We start from the raw sequence: 14,659 nt of genomic DNA, 5'->3' as shown, positions 1-14,659 counted from the left end.
TCTCAGCTTTTGTGGCTCCTACTGAAGACACATGGTGTCACTTCCGTCCTAACCTGTTGGTCACAAACCTGTCTGGAGTCAAGGGCAGAGGCAGCAGAACGCACTTCTAGAGGGGAGGGGTGGGAGAATGTGTGTCCATGGTTTAAAACTGCCCCCCCGTCGTCATCTTCCTTTAATCACCCCTGCTTCGCAGGCAGGAGGACTTTGATGATGGCTTTTCCAGAGGGCGTCTGAAGCCCAGGCTCCTAACATCTGATTGCTGAAGAATTTAAAGGGAATCACATGTTTTGGTGGCAGCCCAGATAACATCTAAAGTTACATTGTAGAGAGGAAGAAAGAGATTAAGTGTTTGGGCTCCCCACTGCGAGGCCTTGCAAAACAGCCAGCCTCTTCCAGATGCCTCTAGAGAGTGCAGGTCCAGGACTGGAGGGCCTTTTGTAACCTTCCCTTGGATGCCTGAAGTTCAGAGTCTCTCAGAGCATCCTGTATGTCTTAGTCCTAGCTCTTCTTAGCTTGTTAGGTTAGGCTCACTAGGTAACTTTCCCCATAAAAAGTGATGCTCCCTGAGAAAATCAGCTTGCATCCTCTGCATTGTTAATGATGTCTGAAATACAGCAGACCTGGAATGCATACATTTTTATTGACTAATAACTTGGAGAAGGTGGTAAAGAGGAGATGAGACAAATAGTAACAATTGGCCATGAAAAATTCAACTTTTTTTTCTATTAGAATGAAGGATATATAAGGCCTATATATTTAAAGTCTTGACAACTCCCCAGTCGGTCCAACCAGATCACTCAAATTATGGAGGTGTGAGGCAATATCGGCACACCCAACACTTACTAACAGCTTTGTTTATTATTTAGTTGATTACTTCATTTTTATAATCATACAATAATTCTCTTTCAAACAACACTGTTATACTTGAAGGTGGTCACATTATATTCTTTCTTCCTTCTACTGTAGTAAAGTATTTCTTTCCACACTTGGTTTTTTTTTTTTAATAGAACATTTGAATATCAAGAAATGCAGTTAACTAAAAAGAACAATGGACCAAACTCCGTGGAAAACACTTGCACACTCAGTTAAAGGTCTACTGCTATTACAGCGGTTCACGTACATCAGGCAGGACACGGAGGAGATCTCAAGGGGACGTGGAGCTGGGGTGTTGGTGGGTGGCAGGGACTCCCTAAGACCTGTTTGGCAGCTTGGAAGCTTGAAGTCTAATACTGGCTCAGTCCCATCACTCCTTCTAGCCAGGATGGGTGCCTCCAGGCAAGCACGGGAACATCAGCAAGGTGTGGGCCATAGTGACCCCAGGGAAAAGTCCCCCCCGGTATTTGTACACCCTCCCTAAGACGACCCACAGCCCACTGGTGTTGGCCTTTTAAACTTGAAAGTAAACTGGACCTGGTCACAAGGAGGTGTTCAGTGTGTAGGGTGTGGGGGGCCGTGGACGGGCATGTGCAGTAAGGGGAACATGAGAGGCCACCAAGAAGGAACAGAATTGTGGGCAAGGGAAAGGAGGAAGGCCAGACGAAGCTAAGGGAGGAAACAAAGCAAAAAACCAGCAAGGGGAGAAGACAAAGGGGACAAAATGGAGGTGGAGGGCCGGGGCTGAGCAGGGCACAGAGCCCGAAGGACAGAGGAAGGCAGTGGCCTTTATGAAACAAAACAGGATGAGGGCCACTACTTGGCTTCACTCCCAGGCCCGTCAGCTCCTGTCCCCAGAGCAGTTGGGAGGCGCTGGCGGCCTGGCCATCTTGCGCTCCACGTCAGGACGCCATCTTCTGCGCCCGCTGAAAGGGAGCCCGGCAGCCAGGTGCTGCAGGCCTGCCCCGCCGGCCCCTGGCACCCTCTGCTCTGGCAGTGGTGGGCGGCGGCTCTTGAGGCACTTTACCTGAGGCCCCTGCCTCGACTGCGTGGGGCAGCCATGTTCTCTGCTGTCCTTTGCTCGGGAAGGAGGGGCGCCTGAGGCAGGTGCATTAGAAAGAATGAAATTCATCTTTCAGGGTTCTCTGGAGAAAGCAGAGAGGGGAGCAAGGCCGTCTGGGCCCTCGGCCCCATCCTAGGTTCATTCCCATCACTGGCAGACTGTGTGCGGCAGAGCTGCGGGGACCAAAGGTGCCTTGCTCCACGGCTCAGGCTCGCTTTGGCTCCCCCGGTCCACGGCGCAGTGGCCACGTCTGTGCCATGGGTGCTTGGGAAGGGTGGAGCTCAGAGCTGGGACAGCTGTGTGCCACAAGCCGGGAGCTGCTAGAACCCCACACCCTGGAGTCCAACAGCCCGGACTCATTCTGTCACTCAGCATATGGTGCATGAGGGACTGGGGACAAGTCGAGTCACCTCTTTGCCTTGGTTTCCTCTTCACTGAAATGTGGACAGGAACAGCACTTTCCCCAGGAGGTTGTTGTATGAATTCAAGGATATTTAAAGGGCCCAGTGCCTGGCACATGGCATGCACCCCAAAAATGTTGTGTGTCCTTATTTCCATTTAGAAAAATTGGTAAGGTTCAACTCATGGGTCCTGCACCTCCTCCTGACCTCTGTCATGGGTTTCCACATAAGGGATTCTGGACAAAGCAAGGGTGGCTGAACATAAGGTGTGGGCAGTTAAGGCCATCGATGGTCAACATGGCCCCGGGAACGTTTTTCTGGAAGGCTGGCTTCCAGTTAGCTGGACCACTGGGCAATGCTCAGGCAGAAGGCAGAGGTGGTGTCCCAGCCCTTCGCTGTGCTCAGTGCTGATTGGCAGCAGAGAAACTCCGCTATTCCCAGTAGCCAGAGAGGGTGACAAGGATGGCGCCCTCCTGCTGATGGTCACCAGGGAATCAACTGGCAGAACTAGCAGTTCAGCCAGTTTAGCAAAGAGGGGGAGAGGACAGACCTTTCTGGGGATCAGTAATGGCTCTAGTTCACTGAAACACTGACATGGAATACCAACCCCACTGGGACTGAACCATACCTCAGCCGAGCCTCATCCGCCCTGGGTAGAGGTACAGGCGCCAAGAACCCAGGCGCTGGGACGTACATTAGTGGTCTGGAGAGGGCCTTTCAAAGGAGTAGAGGAGTTCTTTTAAATGATGGACTCCACTTACTTCCCTAGGTTGTAGACTGCCAACTAGTCTCCCAGGTGGGTGTCTCCGAAGGACAGTTGGCAGGTGGCATCTAGTTGCCACTTAGAAACGTCTTGTTCCTGGAGATTTCACAGGGGGCCTCTTGTCACTGCTGAGAGATCATAGTGATCAGAGGGCAGAGCCAAGGTCCCCCGAGGGGGTTTAATTTCAGACCTGCCTTACAACGGGAGCCCTGAAGGCCTGGGAGGCCCGCCAGGCCCATCCAGCAGCGAGGCTGAGGCTCCCCTCCAGGTGTGCAGCGAGTGCTCGGGGGGCCTAGAGGAAACCGCGAGACCCAGGCAAGCGCCAGTCCCCAGCTTGCTTTGCGTCTTTCTCCCAAAGTGAGACGTTTCCCAAGGAATGCCTGAGGTCAGGCGCAGTGCAGGGTCTCGCTTTCCAGTGTCACCTCTGTCCCCAGTTGCAATGGACCCAGGGACTCAGTGGGCACCGGGGCCTTGACTAGGTGGACATTTCCTGGGAAGTATGACAGAACTCGAGTATTTTGACAAAACTCTTGGGGAAAAAAATAAGAATGGAACAAATTAACACCAAAACAAGTCCCAAAGTTACCCTGGAAGGAAAAAAGGTGCTGCATGAAGCCACTGACAGGCAGGCTAGGCTGACCAGTCACGCAGACGGAGAACATCGTCCTCAAGAAGTTCTGCAGGGAGCAAGGGTCCCTTCCTCCCTGCCGTAGATGTCATCTCTGGAGCTCATAATGTTTCATTAAAAAATGATAAAAACCTACAAACCAACCCGGACAGCCCCAGCCCCTCTCCTGCCCCAGTTTGGCAGCCACTCTCTGGCCTCGCAGTGTTAGATGTCCTTGCTGTCCCCATAGTCATTGTAGGGGATGCTCAGGGTCTGCTCCTCACAGGTCTTCCTGAGGTCCCGGCTGAGCTCTGACCAGTCGAGCCCGTAGGGCCGGATCTCGCTGTAGCGGCAGCCCAGGTACTTGAGTGCGCTGCGGCGCAGGCCTATCTTGGGCTCCTGGAGGAGTCCATCGCACCAGCTGCTGAGGTCCCCGAGCTGGGACAGGATGAGGCCGGCTTTCCTGTGGAGTGAGCATGCAGGATACTTAGGTTAGAGAGAGAGGAAGGCAGAGGGACAGAGAGCCACCATTCGTGGGAGACTCTCAAGTTCCAGAGGACAGAGGAGATGTGCTCTGTGGACCGTTGTATCTTTGGCACTTAACAACTGATCCAGCAGATAGATGCCTGCGCACAGTGGGGCAGGCACCAAGAAGAAAAAGAGAAGATGTAAGAAGGAGAAATAAAGAAGAGGAAGAAAACCCTAATATTTTAATGGGAATGCACACCTTTCAAAACAATGGGGTCAGCAGTCTTCAAAGACAAATCGGTTTTCTTTAAAGCCATCACTGAATGACAAGTGATGTGCTTTGCTGAATCTCCCCACTTTCAAGGCTGTCTCTGAACCGACAAAGGGAGCCAGCCTGTGGAATACATGGGGGGACCTTCTAATGTGACCTGTGAAGCCTGTGTTTAGGTGACGATAATACAGCCAGGGCCAGGACAGCAGTGCCCTCCGGTGACACTGACACAGTGACAGCCATTGGTCAGCGCAGACTCTCAGGGGCACGTGTCACCTAGCTAACCTCCAGGGGAGCTCATGCTCCATACCCCTGTCTCCCCCAGGAGTGGCGAGGCCACCTCAACACCAGGAAGCCCCAGTTGAAAGAGTGAGAAAGAAGGGGTGAGAGGGCTCCTGGAGACAGGAGAGGGGTGGGAGGCGGCCCGGCTCACGCACCCTGGAAAGCAGTGAGCCCCCGGGTTGGGAATACAGAGTGTGAGAGCCTCTGACACCCATCTGGGGACAGGGCAGCCCCAGGCCTCAGCCCTGCAGCCCCGCCTTCCGGGCACCCACCTGCTGTCAGAGATCGGTGCTACCTGAGGGCGGGTCCTCAGACCCAGGTGGCTTTCCCTCACCACTTAGGATGAGTGAAGGATTTCCTCACTGTTTATCATCATCATCATTATTATTAAAGACCCAGTGACCCGAGGCTCGTGAAGGACGATTCTCTTATTTGACCAAGTTCACGTGGGGCTGCCTAATGCCCTTCTGGAACACCCAACCAACCGTCCGCCTTGCGTGAGATGGCTGGGCTCATGCAAGGAGCCGTCCCTTCTCTAGTTTAATCAACAGTTCCTTCCAGAAGCTGGAGGTTTTCTGCACCCCATTTAGAATGAACTTTCAAAGAACGGCAACCACGCTCCTATATTCCTCTTCTTCTGTCCTGGCAGCGAGCATCCCCGAGGGGTGGTCTCCCTGCGTTCCTAAGAGGCCACAGGGAAGCGAGGGTGGGTGACGCTGGAGGGAAGGTGTTGAGCTAGTCGGCAGCAAAGTCCAGGGGCCAAGGGCGGTGGGGAGTCACCGCAGGGAGGGCACGTTTCCTCTGACGCCAGTGGCGGGTCAGCGCCAATCAAACAAACACTCGGCCGACTAAACAACCTGTCGGGCGGACGATCTGTGCTCTATCCGCTTCTGCAGCTTAGCCAAGCGGGTTTCCAAGCACTCGTCAGCGAGGACGCTGGTGGCCCTTCCTCTTGATCGACCCTACTGTATGGCATTCATGGCTCACAAGTTCCTGGGAGGTGAGGAGGGGAGCTGAGAAGAGCGAGGGCAGCCTCCACCACACCTTCAGGAAACGTGAGGGAGGCATCCTGGCCACCGGCTTCAAGAGCGCACGAAGGAGCCCGCTGGCCTCTGGGAGACTTTCATGGCTCCCACTTTGGTTTTTCAACAATAATCACTTGACCATCTCAGAGCCCAGGGCCTTCTTTCTCCGTAACACAGCGACTCTCAAAGTAGTTTCGACCTTTACTCAATCTGGAGGCGGCCGCCGGTTTTCACGGCCGTGGATTTTACTGGACCCAGGGAGGCCTCTCTGCTGCTCATGGGAAGTGTGTACCCACAGACCCATTTTTACTCATTTTCTCAGCTAACCCCAGAGTGGGCTGATGTAGCTGAGGGCAGGATCTGTGGTCCTCCTGAGATCCATGACTCTATGAAGAAAAACTTTATTTTCTATGGGCTAATGAAACTACACAATGTCTTCTAACATTTTTTTTTTTTTTTTTTCTGTAAAAGACCAGTATTACACAGGAAAGAGGCCCCCGGAGAAGAGAGAACAGTCAGTAGCCAGCTCGCTGTTACAGCGAGACCTACATTTCTTCCTCTGTTCACTTTCTTCATTAACCAATTTTCCTTCTAACTTTTGAGTTACAAAAGAGAAATTTTACAAAGACTCCAAATGCCCTTAGAAAGCAAGATGAAATATGAAAGTAAGTACTATCCAAATTGAGGCATTTATTCTCCCTAACATAGAATTGGGTATGTACTCAATAACTGTCAGAAGAAAGGCAGGCAGAGGGGAGCAGCCTGGGGCCAGGGGATGCTGGGAAGCACTGTGCTACTGCAGCGTAGGGCACAGTAAGGCCGAGGAGGGTCTCCAGCAACCCTCATGTTGCTCTCCAAGAGAATGTGGAATTTGACTCAAGACAAGTCTGCACAATGCAAATCATATGCAAAGTTCCTGTGCAATCAATATTTTTGGATAAACTCCTTGATAAATTCCTAACTTCCCTCCCCAAGACTAAGCTTTGGGCGCCTACAGTTTTGGCATTTGGAATTCAGTGTCAGCATAATTCAAAGGACAAAGAAGGTCAGGAGCAAAGGTTTCAGGAAATGCATTCAGGACTTGACTGCTTAAAGAGCTTATCCAAACTAATCTGCACGACCACAGCCATCAGAAAGCAGAGGACTTATTTCTTGGAGCTTACCCAGGAGATCTCTGCAATCACAGAGCAAGAGGCACAAAAATTCAAAAGAAACTTTAGAGGAGACACCGCAGTCCGTTGGTTACCTGGGGCCTAGCTCATCCTCACACCGCCAGGTGAATTCCCCAAAACTCTCATAGTGCTGGTTATAGTGGTAGAGAACTCGATGTAAGGTGGGGGACCCCAGATCCAGAAGAGTGTTATAGGCAGTCTGCTGCTCCTTCCCGCTGGTGTAGCCGTTGAAGAGGTTGTAGATCTTGTCCGCTATTTCTGAGGAGGAAAGAAAAAGCAAACAAACCATGTGGCCTTCATTGAGGGGTCTGAGAAAGGCATCCTAGGCGACTTCAGCCTTACACAAACCGAGAGCGCACAGCCGACCACACACGGGGCTTTGTGGTCTGTGGGGGCCACAGTCTATCGCTCCCAGATCAGGATGCACAAGACAGGAAGAGATTAAATCAGGCCCAAGAGAAAGGGCGTGTCTGAGATGTGGTGACATGAGATACATGCAGCTGCTGTTGGCGCAACCTCTCTTTTTAGGTGAGATACACTCTAAAATAATGACAAAAAATAGTGTGCAGTAAATACACAAATCGATCACATAGCCATCTGTCAGCATGATCACAAGTTGTGTTCTGCCCTGAATGCAGGGGTTGGGCTTCAGTGTGACTGCGTGTCGCTGGTATGTTTCTGCCAGCGTCACCACAGACGATGAGAATGCATTCCACTACAACATCATGACACCATAACATCCCTCCACGAAGACCGGGATTTTCCAGCTCCATTATAATCTCTGGGACCACTGCTGTACGTGCCATCTATCCAACAGTGACCCGACAGTGCTACGCGGCATGTGACTGTAAACACGTTCCCATGTATCTAACGTATATGCACGTGTGTGTATGTACATGTGCCCTCATATACACGTGTGGTCGTGTGTGCGATGTTAAAGGACCCTGAACCTAAAGACTAGAGAAGGTGGATTGCATGATCCAGTTCGCCTCTGCCGCACCAACCTTCAGGTTTTCCTCGTAGAAGATAAAAGTGCTCAGTTAGGATACCTCTGAGGTCAGGTTCAGTCACAGTGCTCTGTCTTTACCCAGGTTTCTAAAAATATGTAACCTGAAGTAAAAGCTCGGAGAGTCACACTGATTGGCAGGTGCAATCCCAGGGAAGCAGGAGGGAAGCGAAAGAGAAAGGAGGCAAGAGGAAGTACCGGAAGTGCACAGAGGAACTGGGCCGCCCCCTCCGGAGAAGCCTTTTGTATGAAGCCCCTGGATCCCCAGTGTCTCTCCAGAGGGAGAAAGACAGACTCTATCCCCAGCTGGTCCAGGTTTGCTCCCCTAGGATTAACAGTCTGCATTTCTAGGCTGCACGTGTCTGGGCACAGTGGCAGCCCCAGCAGCAGGTGGCAGGCCTTTGCTCAGGGGTGAGGTGAAGCACTAGCAGGTCCTGCAGGGAGCAGCGTGAATGAAGAACCTGAGTGGCAATGACCGAGGGACACAGCACCTTTGCTAGAACCACCTAGACCTGATGGGAGGCAGGCATGTCGCCGGGTGGCGGTGCAGACGTCACCTCTGGAGCACCCTGCAGCTCCCCATGAGCCCTCTTCTTTCAGTTTCCTTCATCTTTCCAGAATTCCGGCCTCAAGCCCAAGCCTGAGCTTGGTGATGCGGCAGAGGACACTGATTCTGTGCAGCCTGGCGTGTCTCCTTCTGTAGCTCACAGCACTTAGTCATTACTTGTTTCCTCGTTAAAACTGCCAGAAAGAAGAGGTACTGACACTCTTCCGCAACGGCCGGGAGCAAAGCTGGGTGAGCAAGGCTGGTCTCGGGAAGCACGGGGAGCAAAGCAGTCTGCTCTGCCTGAGCCTCTGGGAGAGGCAGGCAAGCAACCCAGTTCCTCTCCACTCCCCTGGGGGATGCAGGGCTGCTGGCAATGAGAGCTTCATCCAGGAGCGTCCTGGGCGGAGGCGTGAACGTGGTACCTCGAGCCCGGGAGCACATTCCCTTGCTTGTCTATCTTGTCCTCTGTGAGGACAGGAGCCAGATCTGAATTTCCTGGTGTCCTGGGTAGCTAGCAGAGGGCCAGAAAATACAGCCAATCAAAAATGTTAGGTAGATTCATGGACCTCATAACATTGGGTACAATACAAATCTACCGCAGGGCGGTTTCTTGGGCTCTCTCTCCATGTGGGGTTGGGCCAACCCTTTAGCAACCCAACTTAAAGTTGATATATTTAGCTGCACTAAAACTAATTTTGTTTCAGAAATGCATGTAGATTTTCAAGTTGTTAAAATGGGATCAAGACATAAAGTGGACAGTGATTTAGAAAATGAAGATCTATGGTGTCCCCAGTTATTTATTAAAGACTTATGAGTGCCAATAATTTTACATACATGAATTCCAATCCTTACCCCTCCACTGCAGATGGATTTAAATGTCCTTGTATTACAAAGGAGGAGAATCAGAGAGGCCAGATTACTTGCCCAAGGTCACACAGCCAGTTTGAGCTACAGTTAAGTTTCCACAGTGTATCCATCTGCCATTGCTATTTTACACTGATACTAGATAGTAGGTTGTGTATACCCAGTTTAAGGCACCGGAGGCCAAGTCTTGGGGATGGGGAATCTGGAGTTTCTGTCGTGAGTGGAGGACATTGTTCTGATTGGACCTATGTGCACAGTCAGTGGGAGTCATTCTGGATCTGAGAGAGAAGGAAGCAGAGGGCCTATTCTAAGAGCCATGTGCTCAGTGGGAGGCCGGCAGTACCTGCTCAGACAAGAACGACGGGCAGGGGAAACGTCGGTGATCAGACAGCGCTTAGCCGGGAGGTCGGGGTTCCCTCTCCTACCCCTGCTCTGGTGCCACCGTGTTATTCTTGCAATGGGAAACAGCCCGGATCCCAGGCCTGGCATGGCAGCCTGCTGAGGAAGGACACCGGCCGGGGCGATTCCCAGCAGCTTTGCCATTATCACAACGTGACTCCTTTCCAGACGGACAAGGCGATGCTTCCGTCACCTCAGCAGGTGGGACCAGACAGCTTCCACCCAATCTCAGGAAACCAAATGCCCCAATCCAGGGCACGCTGAGGAGCCCACACCGTCCACGGGGCCTGCGTGCGGCCCCCAGAGCACCGGCCTTCCTGGCCTCCATCTCCACGGAGCAGAGAGCTCGTTCATCAGCCTCCGTCCACGGCCTCTCCAGGGTCCTCCGGCTCAAAGGACGGGGAAGAACATAGGCTTTCTGAATTGCCATTTTGCCCAGCTTTAGCCTCGCAGAAGTCCAGTTATCCAGGACAGACGCCTATCCTCCCCCTTTGCAATGTGCATGATGATCAGAAAGAGACAGAGCACAGGTGGAAAGGCAGCAAGGAGTCTGTCCACGCAGCCTCATCTCAAACCGGAAACCGAGGTATTATAAGATACCAAGATCTCTCAGGCGGCAGAATATCAACAGGGCTGGGACTGAGGCCCTCAGACCCACAGGTCTGGTTAAGAGCAGACACTCTAGCATCTGATGGAGTCAAAGCCACTATACTAGCTGTGTGGCCTTGGACAAGTTACTTAACCTCTCTGCATCTTAGTTTCATGGTGGTTAATAATACCTGCTTTCCAAGATCATTGTCATCATAAAAGGGTCGTTAAATGTACAGCCTTGATTTAGCACAATATCTGGCTATACTAAACATGTTTGCTTGATCATTCAATAACACTGTTTTTTCGATTTTTTAAAACTCGTGGTACGTTGAAATCAGACACAGTAGTGGGATTCATTGTGCCGTATTCACACATGCACAGACATAATTGGACGAGATTGATGAGTAACACTGAGTGTTAGCAATGGTGAATATTTTTGTATGTATTTGGGCGACATCAGTGAGAGAATCTGAGAAAAATCCTCCCGGGTCCCTGCAGCCCAGTCACAGGAGACAGTCAAGTAAGCCTGAAGCACAGGGAGCGAGAGGTGTGCGTCAGTGTGCGAGGGGTGGGAGTGCTAGGGGCAGGCGGTGGGGAGAGTGGCCCTGGGGAGCCACGAACAGTGGCACAGGCTGCAACTCGGGAGGGGAGGGCGTGAGCGGCACCGCGTCTGGGAAGAGCCCCGGGAAGAGCAGACGCCAGCGCCAAGCTCCCAGGTGACCGTGGGCAGTGGGTCTGGAACAAGGCAAGTGAAGGGACAGAGGGACGGAACTTAGGAGACGCGGTCTTTGCGTCAGTTATTTACTAGATCCTGCTTTCCCCAAGTCCAGGAGAAGGAGAGGGGGACTGAGACCCGAGTCCAAGAGAGGGCGGGACAGAGTTGGATTCAGGGAGCCTCCCGGGCAGGGCTTTCTCGTCTCCTAGGGGTCGACCAGCCCCGGTGCAGGAACGGGATGGGCGTCCTGGGCGCCTTCCATCAGTGGGTGGCCCCGTGACCATCTCATTATTTCTCAGGGGCGACCTGCGACCTCCACCTGCCCCACCCAGGGCACTGATGGTACCGCTCCTTCTGAAGCTCAAGGGGCTGGGGCAGAAGACCTCCACCTTGTCCCTAGAGCTGTGGTCCTGCAAGCTCCCTCTGCCCTGCCCAGCCCCAGCCCTGCCCCTCCGCCTCCCTCCCAAGCGGCTCTGTGCGTCCTGCACTCGGGATCCGCTCACCTGTGTGTCCCCCAGTCATCAGGAGCCTGACCCCAGCCCAGCTCGAGTTTCTGCTTCGCTGGGTCTCAGGCGGAGGCTGGGCGGGTGAAGGTTGGGGCTTCGCTGCTGCTGCTGCTGGTCTGGGCACCACATCGGGGACCACCAACGGCCCGATCCGTCCTCTCCACACTTCCATTACTTCCCTCTGGGACCACGCAACCTCCTCTTCACCCTGGGCGTGGGCACAGTCTCCCTCCCCGGGGTCCTGTGCTGGCCGAAGCCTTCCCCAGGACCGAGGGCCCTTCTCCATCTCCACCCGCGGCTCCCAGCCTCTCAGACCCTGCACACTTCCTCTGCAGGTGCCCGAGTCCGTCCACGTTCAGACTCACCTGCTTCTCTTTGCCTCCAACTCGTCTTCTGACCTTCTACACCCGTTGAAGGATCTGGCTTCTGCTTTGTGGCCAGCTCTGCTCCACGGAGGGTGACTTTGCTCTCTTTCAGTCTAGAGGCCTCCAGCCACCAGAAGCCATCACCGACCCCGAGAAGGGCTCCGCCTTGCCATAGTGAACTTGACCTCCCACGCTGAGTTCCACATCCCCTCCCCAGCTTCTCTGTTTCTTCCCGCTGTGAAATCTGCTCTGCAACCATGGAAACCCAAGAGCTTCCGTTCCTCCATCCACGCCAGGAGAGACCCTCTGTCTACTTCTCTGCCTGACCTAATCCACAGGCCATGGCTAGTGCCCCACCTGGCTCTCCCTTCTGCTTGCTGCCCGCAGCCTGGGTCTTCCTGGGGGGATCTGCAGGCCCTGGACCAGGCAAGCCTGTGTGTCCTTCAGCACCCTGCCCTGACCTGCCCGCGTGCCTGTCACAATACGCGACAAGACCGACATCACTCTCCCTTCTCTTGCGCCACATCCAGCCACTGGCAAATGCTTTCGGCTCCCTGTCAGCATGATTGAGAACCAGACAAGCTTGGACCGCCTCTGGGATCCGTCCTAGGACGTCCTTCCTCCGCTAAGTTGCCCCAGGCTCCTACTTCCACCCTGGACCAGCTTTGAGGCAGTCCTCAGCACGGCGGTCAGGAAGACCTGGAAAGCACCAGGTCCAGGCCGCCAGCCTCCTGCTCCAAGTCCTTGGGTCTCCCATCGCAATCCCAGGAGTCCGGTCTCCATGACAACCAGGCCCTACCAGACCTGCGGAGTCCCTGGAGCCTGTCCTGCCCCCGCTCCTCTCCATCCTCTTCCAACTGAGCCAAGGGCCTCGAGCCTGTCTCCTCTCCCAACAAGCCACGGATCTCTGTGCTGCTGCTTCCGATATGACGTCCTAGACATCCATCCACCTCTTCCTGGACCTCTTCCCGAAAAGCCCACCAGCACTTCCGCACCCTGTCCCGCTTGGGCACCTCCCCAAGATTCACCGTCATCCGAAGTAGGAGATGGTTCACTCCCTGGTTGCCGGCGTCTGTCGCCTCTGCCCAAAGGTGAACTCCAGGAGGCCAGGGCTCTGTTCCCAAGGCCTAGTAAGGACTGAATAGTTGTTGGGTAAATTAATAAATTCTTAAAATCCGAGGATAAACTTCTTGAAAATAGATCGGGTCTGATTATTTTTGTTTCTTCATCCTCTAACGCCAGGATTGGTAAGTAGCTGTGGAAGCAGCAAATGAAGGAAGGGCCACGAGTTGCTGCCTGGCTCCAGGGAGGGTGCCGGGTGACCGAGGACTGGCGCCCCTCCGTGGCTCTCCGTCAAGAGCTCTGGGGAGGCCCTGCCCAGCCTCACCCTGGGGTTGGGCTGGTCTCGGTCAAACGCTGGTAGGATCTCAAATGCACGGCGGTCGCTGTCATGATGTGATAAAAATTCCTAGAAGGTATTTCATTTAGGAAAGATTTTCACATGAGGGACGGAGTCTGGCTCCTGGCTGGGTGATTAGGAGCTGAAGTCATGCTCTGGGCCACTTAGAAGGTAATTCCCATTTGTTATTAGATTCACGCTCAGAGCCGAGCAGACAGTATTTACGATCTCCATCCGGGTGTGAGGGAGACGAGGCGTGTGGCTCTGTTGGAAGAACCGCTGGAGCCGATTGATTTGCAAGGATCCCCTCGATTACCCAACTCCTTCATCTCCAGATTGCCCTGAGCAGGTTCCTCCTGGCTGAAGGATCCAGGGCCCCAAAGTGTTCTTTCTTTCTCTCGGCATGGAATTGGCTCTCGCGCTCCCAGCTGGTCTGCTGGGATTCCAGAAACTTCTTTTTCGGAAAGCACAAGCAGAGTTCATCTTGATACGCTCTGGGACTGCCGCTGACCCTGAGGAGCCCCTCGGACACAACGGTCCGTGCCTGGAAAATCCCCATGTCCGCCGTGGTGCTTGAGAGCTGCTTCCCACCACCCGCCCTGCAGCTGGCACCAGGCTGCCTGGCTTCCGCGGGCCGTCACCGCCAGAAACCGTGGCGGCTGCCACCACCTGCAGACACCAGCAAACTCCCAGCACAGGAAACGCTGAGGCAGCTGCTGTCGCCACTCCCTGCGGCTTGGAGGAAGAAATGGACACAGGAGGACGCACGGGCGCCCGGAGCTTCCCGGGGCACTCCCTCAGGGACGGGCCATCCCACAGCGCGTCCCAGAGGACACTCGGTCCCCAAAGGGGGATGCTTCTGGTCTCTTTTCTCACGCAAGCTTTCGCTTCTCGTCAATGTTTAGAAACAAAGGAAAGGTTTTCAATCTGTCGCAGAAGAGCCCTCCGAACATCTAGCGTAACAGTAAAAACGGGATCAGGCGGTCACCCGCCTTACTCCGAATCTGTTTCCAAGGCTATGAAATTCACCTGCCGTCCATGCAGCAGATGCCGAGTCCCTGCTAAAGGGCAGGCGCGAGGCACTCTTGTGCCTTTTAAAATATCACCTTAAGTGACTTAACTCCGATCTCACCAGGACCTCACTGGCTGGGGTACGATGGCTTCCTCTCCATCCCACAGATGAGCACACCGAGGCCTGCAGTGAAGTGAGGGACTGAGGTCCAGAAGGCGGACGGTGGAGTAGGAACGTGAGCTTGGGCTGTGGCCTCCAGAGGCCAATCAGCCAACCATTCCGCCTTCTAGGTGTCAGGGACATGAGGGTGGGTGAAAGGAGCTGGGCCGT

General features: G+C 53.8%; 1 protein-coding gene across 3 annotated transcripts in view; it reads right to left on the bottom strand.

Annotated features, from left to right (window-relative positions):
* Positions 1–758: 758 nt before the first annotated feature.
* ASTN1 (astrotactin 1) overlaps positions 759–14,659 on the bottom strand; it is a 287,138-nt gene continuing 273,237 nt past the window's right edge. For all 3 annotated transcript variants that reach the window (XM_079107250.1, XM_079107251.1, XM_079107249.1), the window contains exons 22-23: positions 7,000–7,183; positions 759–4,170 (exon numbers count right to left, since the gene is read on the bottom strand). In XM_079107250.1, coding sequence (XP_078963376.1) covers positions 3,933–4,170; positions 7,000–7,183 — 422 coding nt within the window. In that variant the 3' untranslated portion in view covers positions 759–3,932. The remainder of the gene's footprint in view (positions 4,171–6,999; positions 7,184–14,659) is intronic.

This window comes from Sciurus vulgaris (assembly GCF_902686455.1).
Source record: "Sciurus vulgaris genome assembly, chromosome: 12".
Classification (NCBI taxonomy): domain Eukaryota; kingdom Metazoa; phylum Chordata; class Mammalia; order Rodentia; family Sciuridae; genus Sciurus; species Sciurus vulgaris.
This window is presented reverse-complemented; position numbering and strand designations above follow the sequence as displayed.